This window comes from Cervus canadensis, chromosome 3 (assembly GCF_019320065.1).
Source record: "Cervus canadensis isolate Bull #8, Minnesota chromosome 3, ASM1932006v1, whole genome shotgun sequence".
NCBI classification, from domain to species: domain Eukaryota; kingdom Metazoa; phylum Chordata; class Mammalia; order Artiodactyla; family Cervidae; genus Cervus; species Cervus canadensis.
The window spans coordinates 10,753,108-10,776,797 of record NC_057388.1 but is presented as its reverse complement, the minus strand read 5'-3'; the positions used below and the strand labels follow the sequence as shown (position 1 = coordinate 10,776,797).

Genomic DNA, 23,690 nt, shown 5'->3' with positions numbered 1-23,690 from the left:
AGTTAAATTCAACTTTGCTTTTATGCCTATGAGTATCTGTAAGGTTATTTCAGTTCCTATCTTTCTAAGACAATGTTCTTCTTATCTCCTCTGTAAAGCTTTCTTAGATCTTCACCTATACTCTAAACAACTCTCATCCTAAGTGCCTCTGTCCATGGTGCTTTCATAGTTCTCTGGGGCCAAGTCTATTGTTACCCTTCATATTATCATGTCATCATTCATAAGAAAGTCTAGTCTACCTTCTAGATTGCACACTCCTTGAGGGCTGAGACTGGGGCTAATTTCCAGCCATGTTCCTAATACCGAGAACAAAGCTAGTTATAGTATAGATATAATAAAAATATGTATCCTCAGGATTCAGCAGCTTACTATGGAAACAGTAAAAAATACATGAATATATGCAAACATACTCCTTGAATAATTAAAACCAGTCAACTAATCAATCTCAGGTAATTACAAGACCATTTATCCAAATAAGCAGAATATTTCCTCTCCCCCAAGAATCAAAAGGAGTTTTACAGTAGAAACTAAAGCTCCAAAATCAACTATTAGTAAATTATAAGAACAGAAGATCCGAATACGCAATATATCTTCAGCTTAGTAATAACAAAGGTTTTTGTGATCTTGCCTGAATTCTAAATTATATTACACTGATGTTGTTTAACTGTGAATTTCTACAACTTTAATGGATACACTATCAGGTTCAGCATAAATATAAATCACATATTTAAATCATCTGAAATATACACATAACATTATTCTTATTTCTGGACATTTGAAAACATATTAATAAAAGCAAAACAAAATTATGTGAGATCCAAATTTTCCAGAAAGTTGAATTCTAAAAGTTGTCTATATGTTTGTTTTTAGAAAACTTAAACATTTTCTCAAAGAAACAAAGTTAAAAATGTTGACTAGGTTCTCACTGGATCCTATAAAATTCTATTTAATGTGTTACAGTTGCCATATTAAAACACTTATTGTGAAAAGAAGCAAAGAAAAATACCATTACAACACAAGTAATTACGCAAAACAAGGCCAACAAAGTTGAATATTGTTTTATCCATCGCAACTGCAAATACCTCTGGGAAAGGATACAGGTTTAATTAAAGGACTGACAAGGAGATGTATGGAGACACTGTGGGAATTCTAAAGTGGACTTATGAGAAGTTAGGGGTTTTCTGAGGTTAACAGCACTCTTGTCTTATATCTAATTTATCTCCAAACATTATGAGCCAAAACACACTAGGCTTGACTTTTAGGTCACAAATGTAATAATAAAAGGGAATAGGGATATTAAAAAAAAATTTTTTTTTCAGAAGTATCAGGACATAAGTTTGAAGAACAAGGTGGAAAAATGCTCAAGAAAATGTGCATTGTGATAAAAAGACTATCTGAGTTTGAATTAACTGAGCTATGGCAACCTACTCCAGTATTTCTTCCTTGGAAAATTCCACGGATAGCGGAGCCAAGGTCGCAAAGAGTAGGCCATGACTGAGCATGCAGATACACAGAGCAGTAACCGAAAGCTTTAAATCAGCAAAGTGTGGTACAAGCCTAATCACCACAGGGTTAGAATGGTAGTGTCCAGACACACTGGATCAAAACTTTGTTTTCTCTGTAACTCTGATTGTAAAGTGACAATCAATCTAGCATGGTCGAAATCAAGAAGGTTGGTATAAAGTAGAGGAGAGTAGGACAGGTGAGTGTAGGAGAATCAGCTTTCAAAATTTGACTGCTCAAAACCAGCAAGGCCATATTTTCAAATACAGACCTCAGTCCACACTTTGATACACTGTTTCATAGAACCATTAACCTCTGGATGCCACAGAAAATCCTAAGAGAAATGTAAGAAAAGGAGTCAAAGAAAATACTATGTCCATCATTCAAAACAAACTTTAACACATCTCTTACAGAGTAGTTAAAAGTAAACCACTACCTTATCTACAGACACTACCTTATCTTCATCTCTCATCCCAATCTGGCAAGTCTCACAATAGTTCTCTGTATGTCCACTTTTGCTATTCTCTAGAATACTTCCGCACATTTTCAACAGAGTAATGTTTTAAAATTTAAAATCTGATCTTGCCACATCCCTGCTTAAGTATTTAAGAATTTTCAATCAATTGCCCTGAGGATAAGTTTCAAAGCCCCTAAAATTCCAAGAAGTTGCAGGTCTGGCCTCTGCCTAGATAGTCTGCCTTTCTTCTGCCACTTTCCCGCTTGTTCTAAGTATACTTTTGGTTCTCCTTCAGCTCTTGGAACGCTCTACATGTTCCTTTCTCTCTGGGGCTTTGTTGCTGCTCCTTCCACCTATAATGCTCATAAGCTCTCCCCCTCAGTCTACCTAGCTCCTTGAGGTCTCAGGTAAAGCATCACTTCCTCAAGGAGGAAAACTACTTTCAATTCCCTGTTCTATACATTTATAATGTCCTACTTTTTCCTTTTTGCCATCCTTAGCTTCCCTGCTGGCTCAGAGAGTAAAGAATCTGTCTGCAATGCAGGAGACCTGGGTTCGATTCCGGGGTAGGGAAGATCTCCTGGAGAAGGGAATGGCAACCCACTCTAGCATTCTTTCTTAGAGAACTCCATGGACAGAGGAGCCTGGTGAGCTACACAGTCCACGGGGTGGCAAAAAGTTAGACACAACTGAGTGACTAACAATTTAACATTTAATCCCATGTTGGGATTAAGATGCTCACAGAAAACTAAAATGACTTGCAAGCTCCATTAGATAGATCTAGGACACTGCTGTCTTGATCCCCATCTGTATTCTCAGAACCTAGAAGGCACTGGGAATTCAGAAAATTCATATAATGTTCTCTGATGAAGAGTAATCCTGAATACACACTGGTTTCAAATTAACATACAAGATTATTTTTTCCTGGATAAAAATCTAAGAGACCAAATTTTCTATTACACAAAATAGTGCGTGCATTACATGATCTTACTCTGTCTTCTCTTAATCCACGACATGTACATGTAAATTAACCAACGAATAGTCTCAACATCACAACACTGAGCTTACTATTGTATGAACTTACCACTTTAACTGATGCAGTCTTGTCTTCAAAAGGAATGTTTTCATGCTACCATAATGGGGGAGAGATGACAGAAAAATATTAATGTATAGATTAATTTTATGTAAATAATTCCTCCTCCAGCTGCTTTTGTTGATTCATTTATACACCACATCCCAATTGTCTACATTCAACCCCAAGGGGAAACCACCTGCACAGACTACCCCAAAATAAGTGATACTATTTAAAAAAAACTTTGTGATCTTCAATATCTTAGAGGTAGGTTAAAGATAAAACTCCCAGTATGAATAAGCAGGTATGCGAACATGCCTACATAAATTACCTTTTTGTCAAGCTTCCCACGATTCCAATTTAGTCCTAGTATTATTATCTGTGGCAGAGACCAGTTGCTGCCCTGTATTTCCCAAATCCCTTCCAGTTAGATAGGACCACATGACTAGTTCTGGCCAGTGTACTATGACTAGATGTAATGTGGGTCACTTCCAGGCTGAAGTTCCCAGGGCAGTTCTGCTCCTCTGGTTTAACCTGATACAGAGACTGAGGAGGCTGAATGTCCCAAACGGAGCAACTAGAAAACAGTAAAAATTCCAACAGCAGAGATCCCTGAATGACTGCAGGGAGCAAAGCCCTTTGTCCCCGGTGGCTAGGACAGGCAGTGCTAAGCATTCAGACTGTGATCTGGGTTTACTGCTGTAGCAACAGCTAGTCCATCCTCACCACTACACTTGCCTACACATTAATGGACACTAGGACTCTAGATTATTAAAGATTTCACTTTGAAGATGGCAAATAGTCAGGTTGTAGAAAAAAAATTAAAATCAAAGACTATAACTTCTTGTAACTAAGTGTTTCATAAAAAGAAAAGAAATCATTTCATGATTAAATATTCAGGATGGAACAGGGGTAGTTAATAAGAAGCTAACTGTCTTCCTAAAATCAAGGTTGAAATGTTTTCATTAATTTAACTAGACAGTATTTATTTTTATTAAGAAATAAAATTTGTTTTTATCAACAGGCTAAATTTTAAAATTCTTGTTAGTCCTGTTTAAGCATCTTTTCCCAAAAGGGCTTTAAAAAAAAAAAAAATCAAGTTGACTTACGGTGCTGTTAGTTTCAGGTGTATAGCAAAGTGAATCAGTTATACATATACATTTATCCCTCTTTAGTTATATATTGTATATATAGCAGTATGTATATGTCAATCCCAATATTCCAATTTATTCCTCCTCCCTCTCATTCCCTGGTAACCATAAGTTCGTTTTCTACATCTGTGACTCTACTGTTTTTTAATAAGTTCACTTGTATTCTTTTTTCCCAAAAGGACTCTTGAGACCATTAATTCAATAGTCCTTGTGGTGGTTTAGTCGCTAAGTCATGTCTGACTACTGTGACCCTAGGGACAGCAGCCCACCAGGCTCTTCTGGCCATGGGATTTTTCCAGGCAAGAATACTGCGGTGGGTCGCCATTTCCTTTTCCAGTACTTCAAGGTATGTTATATGAAGAGAGTTTCCTTGGTCAAATAAGTCTGGGAAATAGGTCAGAGAAAACAACACAGGTGTTCTCCTCTTCCTACCCCATCCTAGCCTTTAAGCAATTCTCCCTCCGAGATAGAGTGCGTCATGAAACATTTCTCCTTTTCGCATGGCACAGTTAATCCAGTCAATTCAATCTCTTCACTAATAGAACATCTGCTATATACAAAATAACACATCACACATACGTGAGTCACAAGTCGCAGTGAACACAAACACGCACTCATGAACCCAAGGCACAACCGGTGTCACCAGCACACAAAAGGGGCTATGCTGGCTTCTCCTCTCTGAGTTCCTTGCTTCACCCAAAAAGAACAACCATCTTACATTTTATTCTGCTTTCTATTTTATGATACAGCTTTGTCACACATATATGCATCTTTATTAAATGATTCAATGTTGTTGGCTTTCACTCCATTTTAATTTTGAAAAATTTCAGACTTACAGCAAAATTGATATCCTTTACCAATTGTTAGCATTTTCTACACTAATTTCATGTGTCTCCATGCACCACATATACATAGTTTTTCTTCTTTGTTGAACCATGTAAAAGTAAACTGCAGACATAATAACATTTCACCCTTAAATATTTAAACACATATCTTTGAAGAATATGGACATTCTCTTGCATAACTGCAATACCACAGTCCCAAAGAATTTGCCATTGATAAAATATTATCAAATCTAATATTACAGTGCATGTTCAACTTTCCCTAATAAAGTCTTTGCTATAGTTCTTATATTTTAACCTAGAATTCAATAAAAACCAGGTTATCATGTATGTGACTGAAGACAAGACAGTAGAGAAAACAGACCTTGAGCCCACCTCCTCTCACGAGAACACCAAAATCATAACTAACTGCTAAACAACCATGGATAAAAAGACTGGAACCTTTCAAAAAAGATATTCTACATCCAAAGACAAAAAGAAGCCCAACAAAATGGTAAGAGAGTCACACTTGTGATATAATAAATTCCATATCCTGACCCACAAACTGGAGAATAATTATATCACAGAAGTTCTCACACAGGAGAGAGAGTTCCGAGCCTTAAGCCAGGCTCCCCAGGGTAGGGGTCTGGTATTGAGAGGAGGTGCCTCCAGAGCCTTTGGCTTCCACAGCAAAGGGGCTTGATTATAGGAGTTTCACAGGACTGTGGGATAGACTCCGCACGTGGAGGGCGCACACAAGGTCCTGTGAGAACACGACCCAGAGCAAAGGCAAGACTTCAAAGGAGACTGGGCTGGACCTACCTGCTGGTCTTGGAGGGTGTCCTGTCCCCTTGGAGGCAGGGGGCAGCTGTGGCTCTCTCTAGTGTCATAAAAGCTGGCAGTGGTAATACTCGGGAGTGCTCCTCTACTTGAACTCTTTGTTAGAGGCAAACATCTTACGTGGGTAATTAGCAGCAAGACCACACCCTGCCCAATAGCCTGTAGGCTCCAAAGTTGGCACACCTCAGGCCAAACAATCCACAGGGCAGGAACACAGCCCCACTCATTAGCAGTTCAGTTCAGTTCAGTCGCTCAGTCATGTTCGACTCTTTGCAACCCCATGGACTGCAACATGCCAGGCTTCCCTGTCCATCATCAACTCCCAGAGCTTACTCAAACCCATGTCCATTGAGTCGGTGATGCCATCCAACCATCTCATCCTCTGTCATCCCCTTCTCCTCCTGCCTTCAATCTTTCCCAGCATCAGGTTCAATGAGTCAGTTCTTCACATCAGGTGGCCAAAGTACTGGCCACTCATTAGCAGACAGGCTGCCTAAAGATTTTCTGAGCCTGTGGTCACCTATAGACATGGCCCTTGACACAGCCCTGCCCACCAGAGAACCAAGACCCGGCTCCATTCACCAGTGGGCAAGCAACAGCCTCTCCTACCAGGAAGGCTTCACAAGCCTCTGGAACAGGCTCACCCACCAGGGGGCAGACACTGGCCTCTCACCAGAAAGCCTGGACAAGGCTCTAGACCAGATTCACCCACCAGAGGGCAGACACCAGAAGCAAGAAAACTACCACACAGCACCTTATGGAACTGAGTCTACAAAGTCAGGTCAGAACCGACCTTGGGACCAGCTGGTCACCGGACCTTGGTAATAAGAGGGAAATGGACTGCTTGGACACAGAGGCATCCCCTATTGGAGGAAACTTCTCCAAAGTTGGGAAACATAATTAAACTTCCACATACATAAAAATATAAATAGAAATTTAGACAAAATGTGGTGGCAGAGGAATATGTTCCAGAGGAAGCAAAAAGAAAGACACCCAAAATGACAGCTAATGGCATGAAGATAGGCAATCTATCCACGGAAAGAGTTAAGAGTAATGGATACACAGAGCAGGAAGGTACAAGAAGTTTATAGAGAGTCAGAAAATACCAAGAACAACCAAAGAGATGAAGAATACAACAACTGAAATGAAATTACATGAGAAAGACTCAACAGCAAAATAAATGAGGCAGATGAATGGAAAAGTAAGCTGGAAACCAGAGTGCTGGAAACTACTGCTATGGAAGAGAATAAAGAAAACAGAACCAAAAGGGAAAAGGACAATTTAAGAGACTTCTGGGACTCTGTCAAATACACCACCAACATAACAGGGGTCCCAGAAGGAGGAGAGAAAGGGCCTAAAATGTCTTTGAAGAGACAATAGCTGAAAACTTCCCTAACATGGGAAATCAAACAGTCAACAAAGTCCAGGAAGCACAAAGTCCCATATAGGATTAACCCAAGGAGGAACAGGCCCAGAAACACAGTAGTAAAACTAATGAAAATCAAAGACCAAAGCGAAAACATGAAAAGCAATGAAGGAAAAGCAACAAAATAACCAACAAGGAAATCCCTATAAGACTATCAGCTGATTTTTCAGCAGAAATTGTACTGGCCAGAATTGAGTGGCATGATATATTTAAAGTGATGAAAGGGAAGAAACTCAATGAAAAAATACCCTACCTAGCAAAGGCCTTGTTCAGATTTGTTTGAGAAATCAAAACTTTACAGACAAGCAAAAACTAAAAGAATTCAGCACCACCAAATCAAATGCCAAACTAACTGCTCTACATAAAAAAGAGAAGGCAACAATTAGAAACACTAAAATTACAAAATGGGAAACCTCATTGGATAAATCAAACATATAGTAAAGGAAACTACCCTCACACAAATATAATATATAAACCAGTAACTGTGAGTGGTGAAAAGTACAAAATCAGGATATTTGAAATGCATTTGAAATTAAGAGATCAGCAACTTAAACAATCGTGTATATATATGTGTCCGTGTGTGTGTGTGTGTGTGTGTGTAGAGAGAGACTGCTATATCAAAACCTCATGGTAACCATAAGCCAAAAAACTATAAAAGATATACATACAAAAAAGAAAAAAATCCAAGCACAACACTAAATACAGTCATCAAATCAGAAGATAAAAAAAGGAAGAAGAAGAAAATGACCCTACAAAACCAAATCCAAAACAGCAGCTTCAGTTGCATGCAACAAATTCTGGTATAGTCTTGTTTCATTTTTATTCTTTTACAAATATTTTCTAATTTTCCTTGTTATGGCTTCTTAGATACACCCATCATTTAAAAAGGGTCATTTAATTTCCAAATACATGGGCTTTTAAAAAGTATCTTTGATATTAATTTCTTATTTTGATATTAATTTCTCATTTAAATCCTTTCTTCTCTGCAATCACCCTCTGTGTTTTTTTGTCTTCTGACTTTATTGAGGCTTTCAATGGCTAAGCCAAAGATCTCTCTTGGTAAAGGTCACAATGCACTTGAAAATATGTGGGTTATTTTCAAATATCTTTTTTGATATTGATTTCTAACATAATTCCACAGTGATAAGAGAACAGTCTCTGTATGATCTCAATGTCTTTAGACCATGAAATTTTTGTCATCACAGTCCTTACTATTAATATTTGTATTCTTCTTTCTGACTTACTTCACTTAATATGACAAATTCTTGTTGCATCCACGTTGCTGCAAATGGCATTATTCTGTTCCTTTCTCTAGCTAAGTACTATGCCATTGTATACATGTACCACATCTTTACGCATTCATTTGTCGATGGACATTTAGGCTGTTTCCATGTTTTGGTTAGTGAACAGTGCTGCTATGACAGGTGCATGTATCTTTTTGAATTACAGTTTTGTCTGATAGAACATGCCCTCACACCCTGCATAAAAATAAACTCAAAATGGCTTTAAGACTTAAATATCATGATACCATAAAACTCCATGATACCATAAAATTACTAGAAGAGAACATAGACAAAACATTCTCTGACACAAATCTTATCAATATTTCCTTAGCTCTGTCTCCCAAGGAAATAGAAATAAAAACAAATAAATGGGACCTAATCAAACTTGGGGCTTTCCAGGTAGCTCAGCTGGTAAAGAATCTGCCTGCAATGCAGGAGACCCTAGTTCAATTCCTGGGTTGGGAAGTTCCCCTGGAGAAAGGTTAGGTTACCCACTCCAGTATTCTTGGGCTTTGCTGGTGACTCAGATGGTAAAGAATCCACCTGCAATGCAGGAGCCCTGGGTTGGGAAGCATCCCTGGAGAAGGGCATGGCAACCCATTTCAGTATTCTTGCCTACAGAATCCCAATGGACAGAGAAGCCTGATGAGATACAGTCCATGGGGTTGCAAAGAGTTGGACAGGACTGAGCAACTAAGCACGACTGAGCACAATCAAACTGAAAAGCTTTTGCACTAAAGGAAACCACGAACAAGATGAAGAGACAATGCTACAACACGGGGGAAAGTATCTGCGAATGATGCCACAGACAAGGGCTTCATCTCCAAAATATAGACACAACCCATACAACTCAGCAGCAACAACAACAAAACACCAAATAATCCAACCAAAAAACGGGCAGAAGACCTTAATAGACATCTCTCCAAAGAAGACAAACAGATGGCCAGTAGGCACATGAAAAGATGCTCAGTGTCATTAATTATTGAAGAAGTGAAATGAAGTCGCTCAGTCGTGTCCAACTCTTTGTGACCCCATGGACTGTAACCTACCAGGCTCCTCCATCCATGGAATTTTCCAGGCAAGGGTACTGGAGTGGGTTGCCATTTCGTTCTCCAGGGAATCTTCCCGACTGAGGGATTGAACCCAGCTCTCCCACATTGTAGGCAGATGCTTTACCGTCTGAGCCGAAATGCAAATCAAACCTACAATGAGGTCCCAGCCTATACCAGTCAGAATGGCCATCATTAAAAAGTCTACAAACAACAAATGCTGGAGAGGATGTGGAGAAAAGGGAACCCTCCTACATTGTCTGTGGGAATGTAAGTTAGTACAGCCACTAAGGAGAACAGTATGGAGGCTCCTCAGAAAACTAAATTGTCTTTTAATAAAATTTTGTGAGCTTCTGCATACAGATGTATGCTTATTTACTAGGTTTATTCCTATGTACTGTGTTTCATTATTATTATTATTGCACAGAGTATATTTTAAATAGCATTTTTGAATTCTCTATTCCTGGCAAGTAGATATGCAATTAATTTTTAACAGCTTTATTGAGTCAGTACAATCAATTTTCATATATTTATCTTATAGTTAGCTAATTATTGTTAAATTTGTTAAATATAACAAATGTTATATTGTTAAAATTTTTATTATATCTAGTAAATTTTCTATAGGTTCTTTGGGATTTTCTATGTAGATAACTGTATTATAAAATATCAAGTTATTTCTTTCCAATCCTTACATCTTCAAAGTACCCACCTTTCTTTGGCTGAGAGAGAAAGAGTTATTCGCTCAGTCATATCTGACTCTTAGCTATCCCATGGACTGTAGACCACCAGATTCCTCTATCCATGGGATTCTCCAGGCAAGAATGCTGGAGTGGGTTGCCATATCCTCTTCCAGGGGATCTTCCCAACCCAGGGATTGGGTCTCCCTAAGGATCTCTAATACAATACTGAATAGATATACTGAATAGCAATAATGAACATCCTGAGTTTAATAGAAATATGTCTACCATCTTACCACTGGAACATTTATTGTAGGCTTTTGGAATTTTTATCAGAATAAGAATATAAAGTAGCCTACTTAAAAGACAGAGATGATACCAATTCCCTGTTACTGTTAGGATTTGGTTAATGGACCAATATGTGATCAAAAAAAGGATTTCATGTGTGCTTTGAAAGATATTCTTGATATCTTAGTGTATTCTTTAAGTATTGAGTTATAAGTTTATAAAATCAGCATACTAACAACAGCCATATTTACTTATTTGCTTGCACTATCATTAATTACATGAGCAATGAGTAATTCTCCCACTATAGTAGACAGTCAGTCTGAAATCAGTCTGAAAAATCTGTGTTTAGCTGACAAGTTTAGACTACTTATATTTATTTTGATAACAAATGTTTCCATCTTAATTTATTTCTAGCTCCCTCACACATATGCATATTTTATATAAAAATAAAATTAAACACTGATTTTTCAACATGTAATATAAATGTTTATATGTATATGTTTATATGTATATGTTTAATGTTTATATGTATATAAACATTTATACAAAAATAAAATTAAACACTGATTTTTCAACGTGTAATATGTTTATATATATACATATATATGTATCCACATGTGTGCATCAGAGTACACACATACGTGTGTGCTTATGTATGTTTATGTATTATATTTGATATTAGATGAGTTTGGTTTCATTTAATTTTTTCCTTCTTCTAGTTTGGAATTATCCACCCTAATTCTATCCTTTCAGTCCTTGCCCTTGGAATAAAGGGCATCTTTAATTTAAGTTCTAGGTTAAGATGATAACTTAAAGTGTAAAGAGGACATTAGAATACTTTAATTGTGGTCCTCTCTCTCTGACTTATATGCTATGTCAGTTCTTTAGTACTGTTTTTGTAAAGTGTAAAAAGATATTATTGGACATAGTTTGTTTAGATTCATACACGTTTCCTATTTTCTTTAACCATTAATTCGTATCATTTTTTTTCTGAATTATTTCCCTCCTTCTTGAAGTTTATTCTTTGGGAAACTCTTTAGTATAAGTTTATATGGCAGTAAGCCCTCATAGTTGTTTATTTAAAAATGTCCTATAATTCAAGAATAGAGGAATTCATATGTTAGGGATACAATTCTAGGTTAAAACTCACTTTCTATCAGAACTTCAAAGCTATCAGTCTACTGTCCTCTGGCTACCAATATTACTGTTGAGAAATATGCTGGCTCAGAGCTTTGTCTGCTTCATACAAGGCATTATAGCTACAGGCCTCTATCTTCAGGGCAACCCAAGTCTCTACTGCACACTGGATGTTATTGTTCCCATTACTGGATTTGCCTCACAGTTCGTTCCTTTTTTGAGGGGGATGTGTCCCCAATTTCAAAGTCTAGAAATACATCAACAAGTATTTTTTAATCTAGGATCTAGTTGATTTGAGGTGGAAGGGGCCCCCAGAGTATCTAGCTTGCCCTCTGGCTGGAAGTAACACAAACAGCTTTCTTCATTGCAAGACTTCTCAAGTTTTTAATATCCCAGCCTAAACTAAAACTATCTAAGAGGAGGATATGATATCCGCCTCTGCCCAAACTTATTTGACCAGAGCTTCTTACAGAACTAGTCTTCCACAAAACATAATTAGAAAAAAATAAATCTTGCTCTAAAGCTTCTTTTTAAAAAAAATTTCCCTCAATACAGAAATTTTTAAAAAAATCTTCAATACTCCTATTCCACTTAAAGAATCCCATTACCAAGGCTAAAAAAATTAATCAACTTTCACAACATGCCAGGCTATGTTGTGAAATATGTATAAGAAACATATTTTTAAAATAATGATAATACACAATCTCTGTCCTCAAGGTGTTCAGAGAGAAGAGAATAAGTAAAATACAATTGAGCAATTGCTCCACCAGTAGTTTGAACTAGTTTCATAATAACTGTCTCTTTAAAACTATAACAGACTTTCTTTTCAAAATGTATATAAAATAAAATGCATCTTGTTTGATAACTGGGATAACAAGGAACCTCTAGAAAATAAAAATTGGAAACCTAGTGCTCACGAACAACATGCCACATTGTAGCTACTTCTGGCTATAGACTAAACCACCATAGATTTTTTCCAACTAACCCTTGCCAAATGCATTATTCCAATTTTCAAATCCTCAAAGCCTAGAAATAGCAAAACTGTTTTTTTAAAATTCAGACATCTATTTTTTAAATGTTTACTGACGTTTTTTACTTTAAACTGTAAGAATCTCAAGTCATTAAATAGTTTCAAATCTTCTGTGTAGTTTTGTATATATAAATATGAATGCAAAATACATTTATAGATATCAAATAAAATGAAAAGTTGACTTTGTTATCTTCTATTATTCAGCTTTAAAATCTATACTAGCTTTTCCCAGTAGACAAAATCGCTACTGGACTCTTCTTACAAGAGTTCCTAAGGACTTATTATCCATTACCATCATCATGATGAGACTAGTTAGTTAGCTGTGAAGTCCCTGATTTTTCAGTTTCCTACCACTGGACAAGGTGATGTGTACAGGCAGATTTTTATCATACATTTATGAACTACTAGCCCTACAATTCTGAACTTTCTTGTACTTTACTTTTTTCTTCTTGTTATTCCCCACTCCCAACCATATGCAATTAAAGACAGAAATGAGAACTTCAGATCACTTAAAAATGTATTAAACAGAAAGATACGATGAAATAGTTCACAAAAATTAGCTAATTAACAAATTAACATTTAGAAAGATGTTCATCCTTGTTAGTTTTTTTTTTAAAAAAGATACATTTTTAAAATGAGAAATTAAAGAGCAGAAATTTGCCACACTGTCATTTTAATTATATAGCATGAATGTCCAGTGCCAGAAAGGTTACAGAAAATTAGGTTCCAATGTACACTGCTGATTATAGTATAGATTGAAAGAATTTAACAATATAATCAATAATTTTTAAAGTATTATATTCTTTAACCTAATATTTGCACTGTAGAGATTCTATCCTAAGGAAATAATTTAAAAAGCAAAGTTTTCACACAAAAATGTAATAAAAATGTCCTTTTTAAAATCACAAAATACTAAAAATTAGAAAACTACAAAAAGTTAAGAAAAGGGAAGATTATATAAGATCACATTATATCCACTCACTAGTATGCTGCGATTATGAAGATACTTAAGCTGATTTATAATAATATGGTAAATTATGATAAGTGCTGGCAAAGAAGATATCAAATTGTACATGCTAATCTATTGCAATTTTGTTTTTTAAAAAAGAGACTGAAAAGAAATATAGCAAAATATTAAAAGGAGGATAAGGGATATTTCTTCTTTATTCTTTCTAAAAAAATTTTTTTTAAGTTTTTCCATGGAAAGAATTTTAATATTTCTGAAAACAAAAAGTTTAAGTCAATAAAAGGTCTACCAATACTTCACCCACCACTTCTTTTTCTTATGGCTCTGTAATGGCAAATTGTCCCCTGCCACCTTTCCCAAAACCAAATTAAAAATTTTATAGTTTCTTTTGTTAATGTGAAAGGGCACATTCCTCAATTGCCTAACTTCTAAAACAATACCTTAATGAAATGAATAGATAGATTTTACCTTATTTCCTTCTTCTTTGAATTGAGGGTTAATTATTTTCACAAAAGAATAAAATAATTGACGAATTCTGGAATCTCCAATAAATGCAATATGTTTATCTACGAGGCAGTTCTTTGCTTCACTGAAATCACCAAGGAAACATCAATTAGAATACAGAAAATCAGCACAGGCATCTATAAAGCACATAATTTGTGAAGAAAGTAGTAAGGGATTATTATACACAGTTACATTGTTGTTTTAGAAACAGGTGGCCAGGTTTGTTTAACCTACCAGTTCGTGTATGATTGATTAATTCTATTAAGTGTTTCATATGTACTAGAACCACAGTAAGTGCTTAATACCCACTCTCTCAGAAAAACTGCACAAGGTAGCTATCCAAGTCCCAAAGCAAAAGTCCTTCATTCACAGGCTATTGCCCTTGGCCCCTGGTTTTCTCTCACCTGAGATAAAGCAGATTGGTCCAAAGCTTTCCCTAATGCTTTAGAGCAAGAATACTCCTTTGGACTCACCCCCACTCCTGCCCTGTCAGCAGTTCTCTACCATCACACAGAGAAGTACCATCTGCCACTTTCTTTGCTCTGTTAACACTTCTCTACCATATACTAAGACCCATCTTAGAAAAGAAGAAAAAAAAAATAAATGAAGAAACTATACCTGATTTTGTACTTATGCATCATACAGCTGTGAGGCTGCCAAACTTTCTCTCCAAGAAATCTGCCACTTGAGAGAAGGTATTCACATGAATCATTGCCTGTAATAATTAAACACAATAACGGTGTTAACAATAGTTACATTTTTATATGTTGGTTGTCTGATCCCAATTTACCCTTGGAGATGAGACAGTACAGAGTTTTCTACACTTCACTATACCTTCTAGGTACATAGGACTCATCCATGAGAAGCACAGTAACTATTAATATATTAATATTGAAAATGATAAGAGACACTAGTACAGATAATTTACCAGAATATACTTCATCCCCAGTGCTACGTTAATGCTGTGGCAGTTCCTTCTACTGCAAGTTTTCCCTCCAAGGACATCTTGCCTCAAAATAGCCTTTATTTTGTGAAGTTTGCTCAGCGTTCAAATGTTCTTTCGATGAATTTGTAGGGGAGAAAGTGGTCTCCCCGTCCTATTCCTCCACCATCTTAGCCCCTCCTCTCAAAATAGCCTTTATATCTGTTTATCACTTCTACTTCTAGTGGGGAAACCGAAGTTTAAGAGATAAACAAGAAGACTTTGGAAATGACTTCCTATTCAACTATTACAGTACTTCGTGCATTAGTACATCAGAAACCTGGTAAATATTGAAGTAGTTTAATAAATCTACGCCCTAATTTTCGCAACTTCCCTGCGAGGAAGTGGGCTATATCCCTACTCTGTAAATGTGCAAACAGAGAAAGGCTTATTAAAAACTTCTTAAAATGAGTAATAAAATGTCATCCTTTTACAATCTCAAAAGACTTGAAACACTGTTAGTCAAAAGATGGCTGAAGATACACATGATCAATTATCAGTAACAAGTGCTATTATTAATATCCATCCTCTACTTCTCTCCATTGTCTCTTGCCTCCACCATTAGGATGACAGCAAACTCCTCCCACTGTGGTTGGGAGAAGTTTCAAACAGAAAATTCTGTATCTGCAAACCCCCTCACTCCTGCGTAAACTGGGACAGATGGTTACTTTACTTCCTTTGGCCATTTTACTGTACATTAGCCTAATGTACATGACCAATGTATGTGGTTAAAAAGGGGGTTGGAGGCATTAGAAAAGTTCAAATATGTCAAATGGACGAGGGAGAAATGAGATGTGCACATTAACTGTGGGGTTACAGTTAATGTGCTTTTAAATTTGATCTCCAGTTCTTTAATAGTCAATAGCAATCTCTATTTGTTTTACAAATAGTTGAGGTCAGGACGGAGGATCTGGTAAAAAGAATACTATAGGACAAAATGGTGGAGATAGGAAAGAGCCAAAGATATTTTAAGTAGAACACGTCTCTTTTCTCCATCCAGTCATCCACTTATCTGAACAACACACAGATAAAAGGTGATATAAACACAAGGCAAGTAAGCATAAACAATGAAAATGTTGATACCACAGTGTCATAAATTTTAAAACAGAACAGGGAGGAAAGTGAAAATAGTACACTGTTCTGTTGGTAAAAACTGGATAAGGAAAGTAGACGATAAATTATTATATTTTTGTAATTACAGATGTAGCCTAAGCAGTTTTTTCTGTATTTTAAAGATTTTTTAATAACATCTCTCTAAGGAAACTATAAATAATCAGTTCTTAATTCTTTTCAATTATCAAAAACTAATGCTAGTTCTAAAAAACAAAATTAAGTTACATAAACAATCACGGAGGAGTAAAGAAAGGACTATAGAAACATACAATTATTTCCTAAAAACAGAACTGCTGCTGCATTTTTTAATAATGGCCATATAGTAAAATCCTATTAAAAATCCAGTAAATGTTTAAAATTAGGATGAAAATTCCTTATTTACAGCACTTCTATCTCTTTAAATACATCTATTAAACCAAGCAAAAAGTTAGTTATATAAGTTATATAGTTATATAAGAAGTTTTAAACAATTGGCATTCTATAGTTTTCCTTTCTTCATCCCTTCTTCTTATTGTTGTTATTGTTACTTGACTTCTGTTTCTTAATAGAAGTGGGATCAATCTTCAATGTGGTAGATTATGCTATTTGTTTAACCATCTCTACAGGTTATCGATACGATTTTGTGGAGATGGAAGTGCCACACCAGTGTCTTAAAATAACCAATTTTCTCCCCCAGAAAATGTGTGTTAAAATGCTAAATTCTTCTTTCCCTCTTCAATATTCCTACTCAGACATTATTTTTCAGTAGTTCGGCTGGTAGAAAACAAAAGCTCTAATCTCAAGACCCCACATTAGAAAAACCTCACACCAAGACAGATTTAAAGTTGCCACTAGCCAAAAGACATTATGAACACTCTATTTTAAAAACTAGCTGGTCTTTCTGGGGAAAATATCCTTAATACGGTAGTTGAATAAATGCTAGTTAATGGTGACTCTTCATAATATATTCTATGATGCAAATTAAAATAAAAGAAAAACCTTGTATCTGAAACAGTCTCTGTATCTCATCAGTTAAAGTGAAAATCGCTCAGTCGTGTCTGACTCTTCGGGACCCCATGGACGAGGCCTGCCAGGCTCCTTTGTCCACGGACTTTTCCAGGCCAGAATACTGGAGTGGGTAGCCATTCCCTTCTCTAGGGGATCTTTCTGACTCAGGGATCAGACCCAGGTCTCCCGCATTGCAGGTGGATTCTTTACCGTCTGAGCCACCAGGGAAGCCAGTTAAGGTCTACTCAAAACACAGAACTACACTAGCTATTTTAGCAGAGAGAATGTAATATGAAGAACTGTTAGGAAAGTAAAAGAATCGCTAAGTAGATAACTGAAAAGGTTAGGAGGACACAGACTTTTATGTATTTGTCAGCAAAATAATAAAAATAGTAACATTAGTAAGTACTATAATATCTGATTAGAAATAACTTGTCCTAAAGAAAAACAAAAACAAAAAACTCCACAAAATTCTATACTCCAAAACTAGTTCTCTTTTCCTGGGAAGGAAAGTTTTAAAATCAAATCACTAAATGTAAATCTAAATGTTAAATTAATGTGACACATTTATATTATGTAAACTAGCTACATGTTAACATATGCTGGCACGTTATTTTCCTTTCAAAATTTACCCAGAAGAACCCCAAACAAAAGAAAACAAAATACTGCAGTCATTATTTTCAATTGCTTCATATAATTTTGATAGCTACCTTAATACAACCAGTGAGATGAAAGTTGCCAAGTGCTCAGATAAATCAAGTTAGGAACAGAATTTAAAAAAAGAAAAAAGCAACTAATGGGATAGAATTATCTACTTCAGCTATCTCTAATACAAAGATTATCTAGATGAATGGCTGTCTTCCCTTCATTCTGTTATCTTAAGCATAAGCATCCTGGTCTGTCAATCTAAAGTCTCAGGTTTTTATGCATGATTTTTCTATAACAGAAAGATACTAAGAGCAAACAAAGTAAGTAAAAAGGTAAACAAGTTAAAAAAAAAAAGCAACCTGAAAAACAAAATGTTAACAACTAAAGAAAACACCTGACCTGCTAAATAAACTGAAGCTTACATTTTTCATTGAATAGAATACCTCTGCCACACTGCACCTTTAGACTGAATCATCTTGATAAAGCTGTATGTTTCTTATTATCAACCATGAAAATACCAGATCATAAACTTTACAATGTGATCTGCAGAATATTTTATTTGCCCAAAATTTAGCAAGTTATACTTCTGTCTGTGTTGAAAAATTACCATTTACAATTTTCTTTAGATAAGCTAGGAGTGCCTCTTTACAAGCGGTGTCATGTAGATCAGGATTTTTCTCGCCGCCAAAGAAGGAAAAGCCTGAGAGACCTAATGCTGCTTCTTGTTTTAATTTCTGAAGCTTTGAACTCATTTTTTCCAAACCATGCAGTATTATTTCATATTTGCATTAAATATGCCTATGACAGAAAGGAATTAGAATTCAACAAAACTAAGACATTTGAAGTAAGTTAACTTTATCAATTAAAAAATCTAAATTTAAACAGATTGGAACTACTCTTAAGGCTACTGATATTGGTTTCTTATCCCAGAAATGATGCTTTTAGTCTGTAATCACAGTATTAATGCATATCTTGTGATTCCATAACGGTAAAATTTAGAGAAAATGTAACTAAAAGAATAACTACTTTTAAAAATGTCATTTTTTAATATTATGTGAATAATATTAATAAAACAAAACCCCACAAAACACTACTTTCTAAAGTTAACGTCAGAATATGCTCTTAGAACATGAAATTCAATTAAAACCAAAAGAACCAAATGCAGGGAGGCAAAGAGAAGGAAATAAAACTTCAAAAATCTGTTTATCCAATAACTGTTACGGAGTTCCTACTCTGTGTTAAGCTCTGATGATTTAAGGATGAATAAAATACCCTTGGAAGCTCAAAGTCTGTGGGGAAGTCAGATATAAATTATTATAATACAACATGGTAAGCATGTACTAGTTACTGTAGAAACACTGAATTCCTAATTTCTACTTCTATGCTGGTGACATCTGAACCAGGATTTAAAGGAACACGTAAACAGGTAAGATTTTGAAGTTTTAGACATGTAACTTCTAGAAAATCATCATTTATTGCAAAATGAATAAGACAATTCTTGGCTGGCACTGTGAGGTTGAATTGGTATTTCTAAATGATTTAACCCATGTTCTGATAGAAAACGCTTTCTCACTCCTTTTATATATTACTACTGTCTAAGAGGCTCCAGAAGGGCAGAATATAACATAATGGTATGAGACACGACTAACTGGTTTTAAATCCTAGCTCAGACTAATTGTGTGTCTTTAGGCAACTTAACCTCTCATGCCTCATCTTTAAAATACAAATAATACTGCAATTCTCTGAATCTAAGACCACTGATTATAAAATACACCATTATTTTATATAACAGTAGGAAAAATGTTATCAATTAAACTTTGACATGCAATCAAAGTTTTAAAAACTCATCTTGATTACAGATATTAAAAATGGTGGGGGCGGGAAGTGGGAAGATTGAAATCTAGTAATTGTATCTACCCACAGGCTGGTTGCAAAGACAAAATGAGTTAAGATTTAAAACCCTTAGTAGAACAGCACCTGGCATATAATAAGCGCTCAATGATAGCATGTAGTTTGGCCAAGCTTTGCTTTCTGTGGTGTGCAATTTTTTACTTTCTTTAGTTTGTAAAACAAGAGATACTGAATTTGTGTATTTCAACTGCATTCACTCTCCTGGCCGGTGGCAAACCCATACTCACACACTGGAGATTTTAATACACAGCCTAAACCTCTATATGTAATATAAGGTCCTTCCTTATTGTAAAGATTTATGATGCTGTGATTCAAGTGTTTGATTATCCTTGTGTGAAAAGCATTGCATCTGACTGTTTCACACTGCTAAAGCATGAGGCTGGCTAAAAAGTTTCTGGTAAGATCATTTTTTCCCCAGTCTCTGGCTCAAGTTCCTGACGTTCTGCTTGGGCATGTCCACACACCAGGTGTACTGCTTCACACTCAAGACACTGAAGCACCTACAGAAGCTGATGATGAGCTTTAGAAACAATCCCAGATTGCTACATCTGACATTCTATTTTCCCTGCTGAGGACAGATCTTGAAAGGATGAAATTTATAATCTAAATACAGCAATTAGGATCCACCTTTATCAAAAGATAAAAGCACAATTAAAAAAGGGAGGTGGGGGGGAACTAGATGTTTAACTTATAAGAGGACCATAGCACACAGTTATAAAAGCTATCTCCACTATCATATACATAAAATTGAGTTAGATTACTATCATAATAAAATAGCATAAAATGTCGGTGGTCAGAAAATTTTCTTTAAAATGACAATACATGAAGGCATCAAATTGCTAGCTTTATTTTGTATATGAAAGTGTTGGACTTCTCTTACAGCAAATGGACCAAAGTCTTGCCAGGTCATGTGAATGTGATCTATGGGAAGCTGGAGGAGAAAGGCCAAGACGGTCTAAGCAATTTATCTTTTTCAATCGATTTCGTGTATTTATATTAAAGGCTATTCATCCAGTACAGTACTAGAGTATAAGATTTTTAATTCCCCAGCATTGCAGAAAAAAAACAACAACAAAAAAAAAACAGCACAACTGATCAAAATACCCTTTACTTTTAAAGATTTCCTAAAATGAGAAGAGAGTTCAGATTCCAGTGCCCCCTTTACTGGATATTTTGCCAAAGTAGGTGTGAAGCTGAAGGGGAAACACCTTAAATGCGCTCCTATTACACATTACCTCTTGACCAGTTATCTCACAATCACCAAGAGGTGCCCAGATAATGGCTTCAAAACTATAAGAACCACAAACAAGAGATCCTGTCTTTGCTAATTTCCCTCAGCCTGTCAACCTCTATCCTAGTAACATTCTTAGAGAGAGAATTAAGGGGAAAAAAAAAAAATCAAGAAGGACAAGTAAATATCCCTTGATTACTGAAGAATAAGACGTTCTGAAATAATGAGGTCATATTTCCTTACTCTTTGCACCAATTTCAAAACCCACAGCGAAGGCCTCCTCTCAGACGACTTCCAATTTGTTTTCATTGCCCACCTCAACTGTCAACCCATGAGTTCTTTTCTGATATCTGCACCAGATATGGCTTCACTTTGTAAAAAAGCGTGCAACCAGACCCCTTTAAGCGTTTCTGAATCACAAAGGCTGGGTGATACCTCCTCCATTTGGCCAAGGGCATCTTCTGCCAGCTGTCAACTCGGCGGCAAAAGAAAATGGGGCGGCCCTTGCCGCTGTCCAACAGCTTGGCCCCGCTGTTCCAGGGGCAGACACGGGATAAAACAAAGGCTAAAAAGCCGAGCACCTCGGGCGCAGAACTGGGCGACCCCACTTGGAGCGGAGGTGCCCCCGTGCCGGGCGGCCTTGGCCTTCAGGCGCCCTGGGCTGGCCCCCCGAGGGCCGCCTGCTCGCCTCCTGCACGCAAGCCCCGGGCCTGCCGCGTCTCCCCCGGCCCGGCCCGCGCAGGAGCCGGGACCCCCGCTACCCGCTGGGCCCGGCCCGGGCGGGCGCCCCCGACTCCAGCCCTGGCGGCTCGGGGTGGGGGCGGTGCCCAGGACCACGGGCCCTGGGGCCGGGGCCGCCCGAACTGGGGTCCGCTCGGGCGGTCGGGGGCGCCTGGCCCGCCGCCCGGGCCACCTGGGGGCACGCGGGGGTACCGCCTGCCCCGCCCGCTGGGCGCGCCGGCGGGCGGCCGCGTGAGCGTGGGCGTGTGTCGGGCGAGGGGGGCGGCCTCCAGCCTCCGCGTCGCCTCCGCCCGCCCCGGCCCGCCCGGGCAGGGGGAGGGCCCGCTCACCTCGGTAGCGGCGGGAGGCGAGGTGGCACACCGCGAGCAGCAGCACGGCCACCAGCGCCAGTACCTTGGCGCTCCTCACGCTGAAGTAGTGGTTGATCTCCCGCTTGCCCAGGTTGTAGGCCAGAGCCGCCATCTTGGTTCCTCCATGACAACAGTGCGCGGCGGAGCGGGGAAGGGGCGCCGCACAGGGGCAGCACTGGGGCTGCCGCCGCCGCAGCCAGGCGAGGAGCCGCCGCCAGCCCTCGCGGCCGCCACCCGCGCCTCCCGCCGGGGACACTGACCCCGCGGCGCCCCCGGCCTCTCCCTGCCCCTCCTCGGCCGCGGCCGCCTCGGCGGCCTCCCCCCAGCCCCGCCGCCGCTGCTCCGCCGTGCCGGTCCCCCAGGCGCCCCGGACGCCTGTCTCCTCCCCTTCCTCCTCCTCCCCTTTAGCCTCCTGTCTTAATAGAGGCTGCGCTTGCGAGGGGGGTCCGGCTGCCCAGTCCTCCGGGGTCACGGACCCCAGACTGTCCGCCTGGGTCACCGGGTCACCCGCGGCAGGCGGCGGCGGTGGCGGCAGAGACATGGGGGACGTGAGGAGAGGGGACCAGGCTTCCACCCTGGCCCGAGCGCGACTCCTGGGCTTTTAATTAGCTTACTGGCGGCAACCTGAGCCCAGGTTGGGGCAATAGAAGTACTGTTCCGGAAGAAAAGCACACATCGTTCCCCTCCTTCCTTCTGCAACACACCCTTTAACGAGCTTTCTACTCCGTAAACCTGCCTAGCAGGATGCGAAGGCCACCCCGATGTCACCGGGGCGATGTCAGGCTCTCTGGTCACTCTGGATGCCCCCCAGATGCTTGCCAGGTGCAGACACTGCGGACAGCCTTAGCATCCAACCACCTGGATGACCAGTCTTAACTCTTAACTCACTGCTCGGAAGCCCATTTCTCTTGAAAACTTGGGGGGGGGGGGCCGGGGAGTCCTGGGTTTACCCAGTTCCAGTGAGCGAAAGTATACCAAAGTACAGAGTGTTTAGTGCTTCAGTCAAGTCCGACTCGTTGAGACCCCCATGAACTTAGAGCCCACCATCTTCCTCTGTCCATCGGATTCACCCGGGAAGAATACTGGAGTGGGTTACCTCTCCCTTCTGGAATGAACAGAGCAGAAGGTACAAAACGAGCCTCGCTTAATGTAGGTGTTGGTGAGAAAAGAACTCCACTTTTTTTCCATTTACATGAGGGCTGGCTAGGTGGTTGGGCCAGACCTCAAAATGTGTTCTCGGAACCATCATCATTCATGCTCCTGAAGTTGGTGACTGTGGTTATCAAAAAAGGGAGCACTCCTTTGCCTCTGTTAAACGCTCCTTATTCCCCCATTTTATTATTTATTTAGTTTTCTGGGTTCCCCTGTGCTGCCTTCCATGTGGGAATGGTTATTTACATTTGCTTCCTTTTCTACTTGAGTGAGTTACTGATTAGTTAGGGTGTTTTCTGGTGTTCTTTGCGACTTTCCCATTTAGCCATTCCTGAACTTGTATTTATAGGTCCCTCTTAAAGTGATAGAA

At 38.5% G+C, this 23,690-nt stretch overlaps 1 protein-coding gene across 3 annotated transcripts in view; it reads right to left on the bottom strand.

Moving 5' to 3' along the window:
- The window catches only part of CASD1 (CAS1 domain containing 1), a 53,720-nt gene extending 30,942 nt beyond the window's left edge, over positions 1 to 22,778 (bottom strand). The window contains exons 1-5 of one of the 3 annotated variants that reach the window (XM_043462620.1): positions 22,148 to 22,777; positions 14,824 to 14,920; positions 14,170 to 14,290; positions 3,045 to 3,089; positions 1,775 to 1,837 (exon numbers count right to left, since the gene is read on the bottom strand). In XM_043462620.1, coding sequence (XP_043318555.1) covers positions 1,775 to 1,837; positions 3,045 to 3,089; positions 14,170 to 14,290; positions 14,824 to 14,920; positions 22,148 to 22,709 — 888 coding nt within the window. In that variant the 5' untranslated portion in view covers positions 22,710 to 22,777. Of the gene's footprint in view, positions 1 to 1,774; positions 1,838 to 3,044; positions 3,090 to 14,169; positions 14,291 to 14,823; positions 14,921 to 21,512; positions 21,789 to 22,147 lie in introns of those variants that run through there. The other 2 variants (XM_043462622.1, XM_043462621.1) reach the window with 2 other exon arrangements.
- Positions 22,779 to 23,690: the final 912 nt, after the last annotated feature.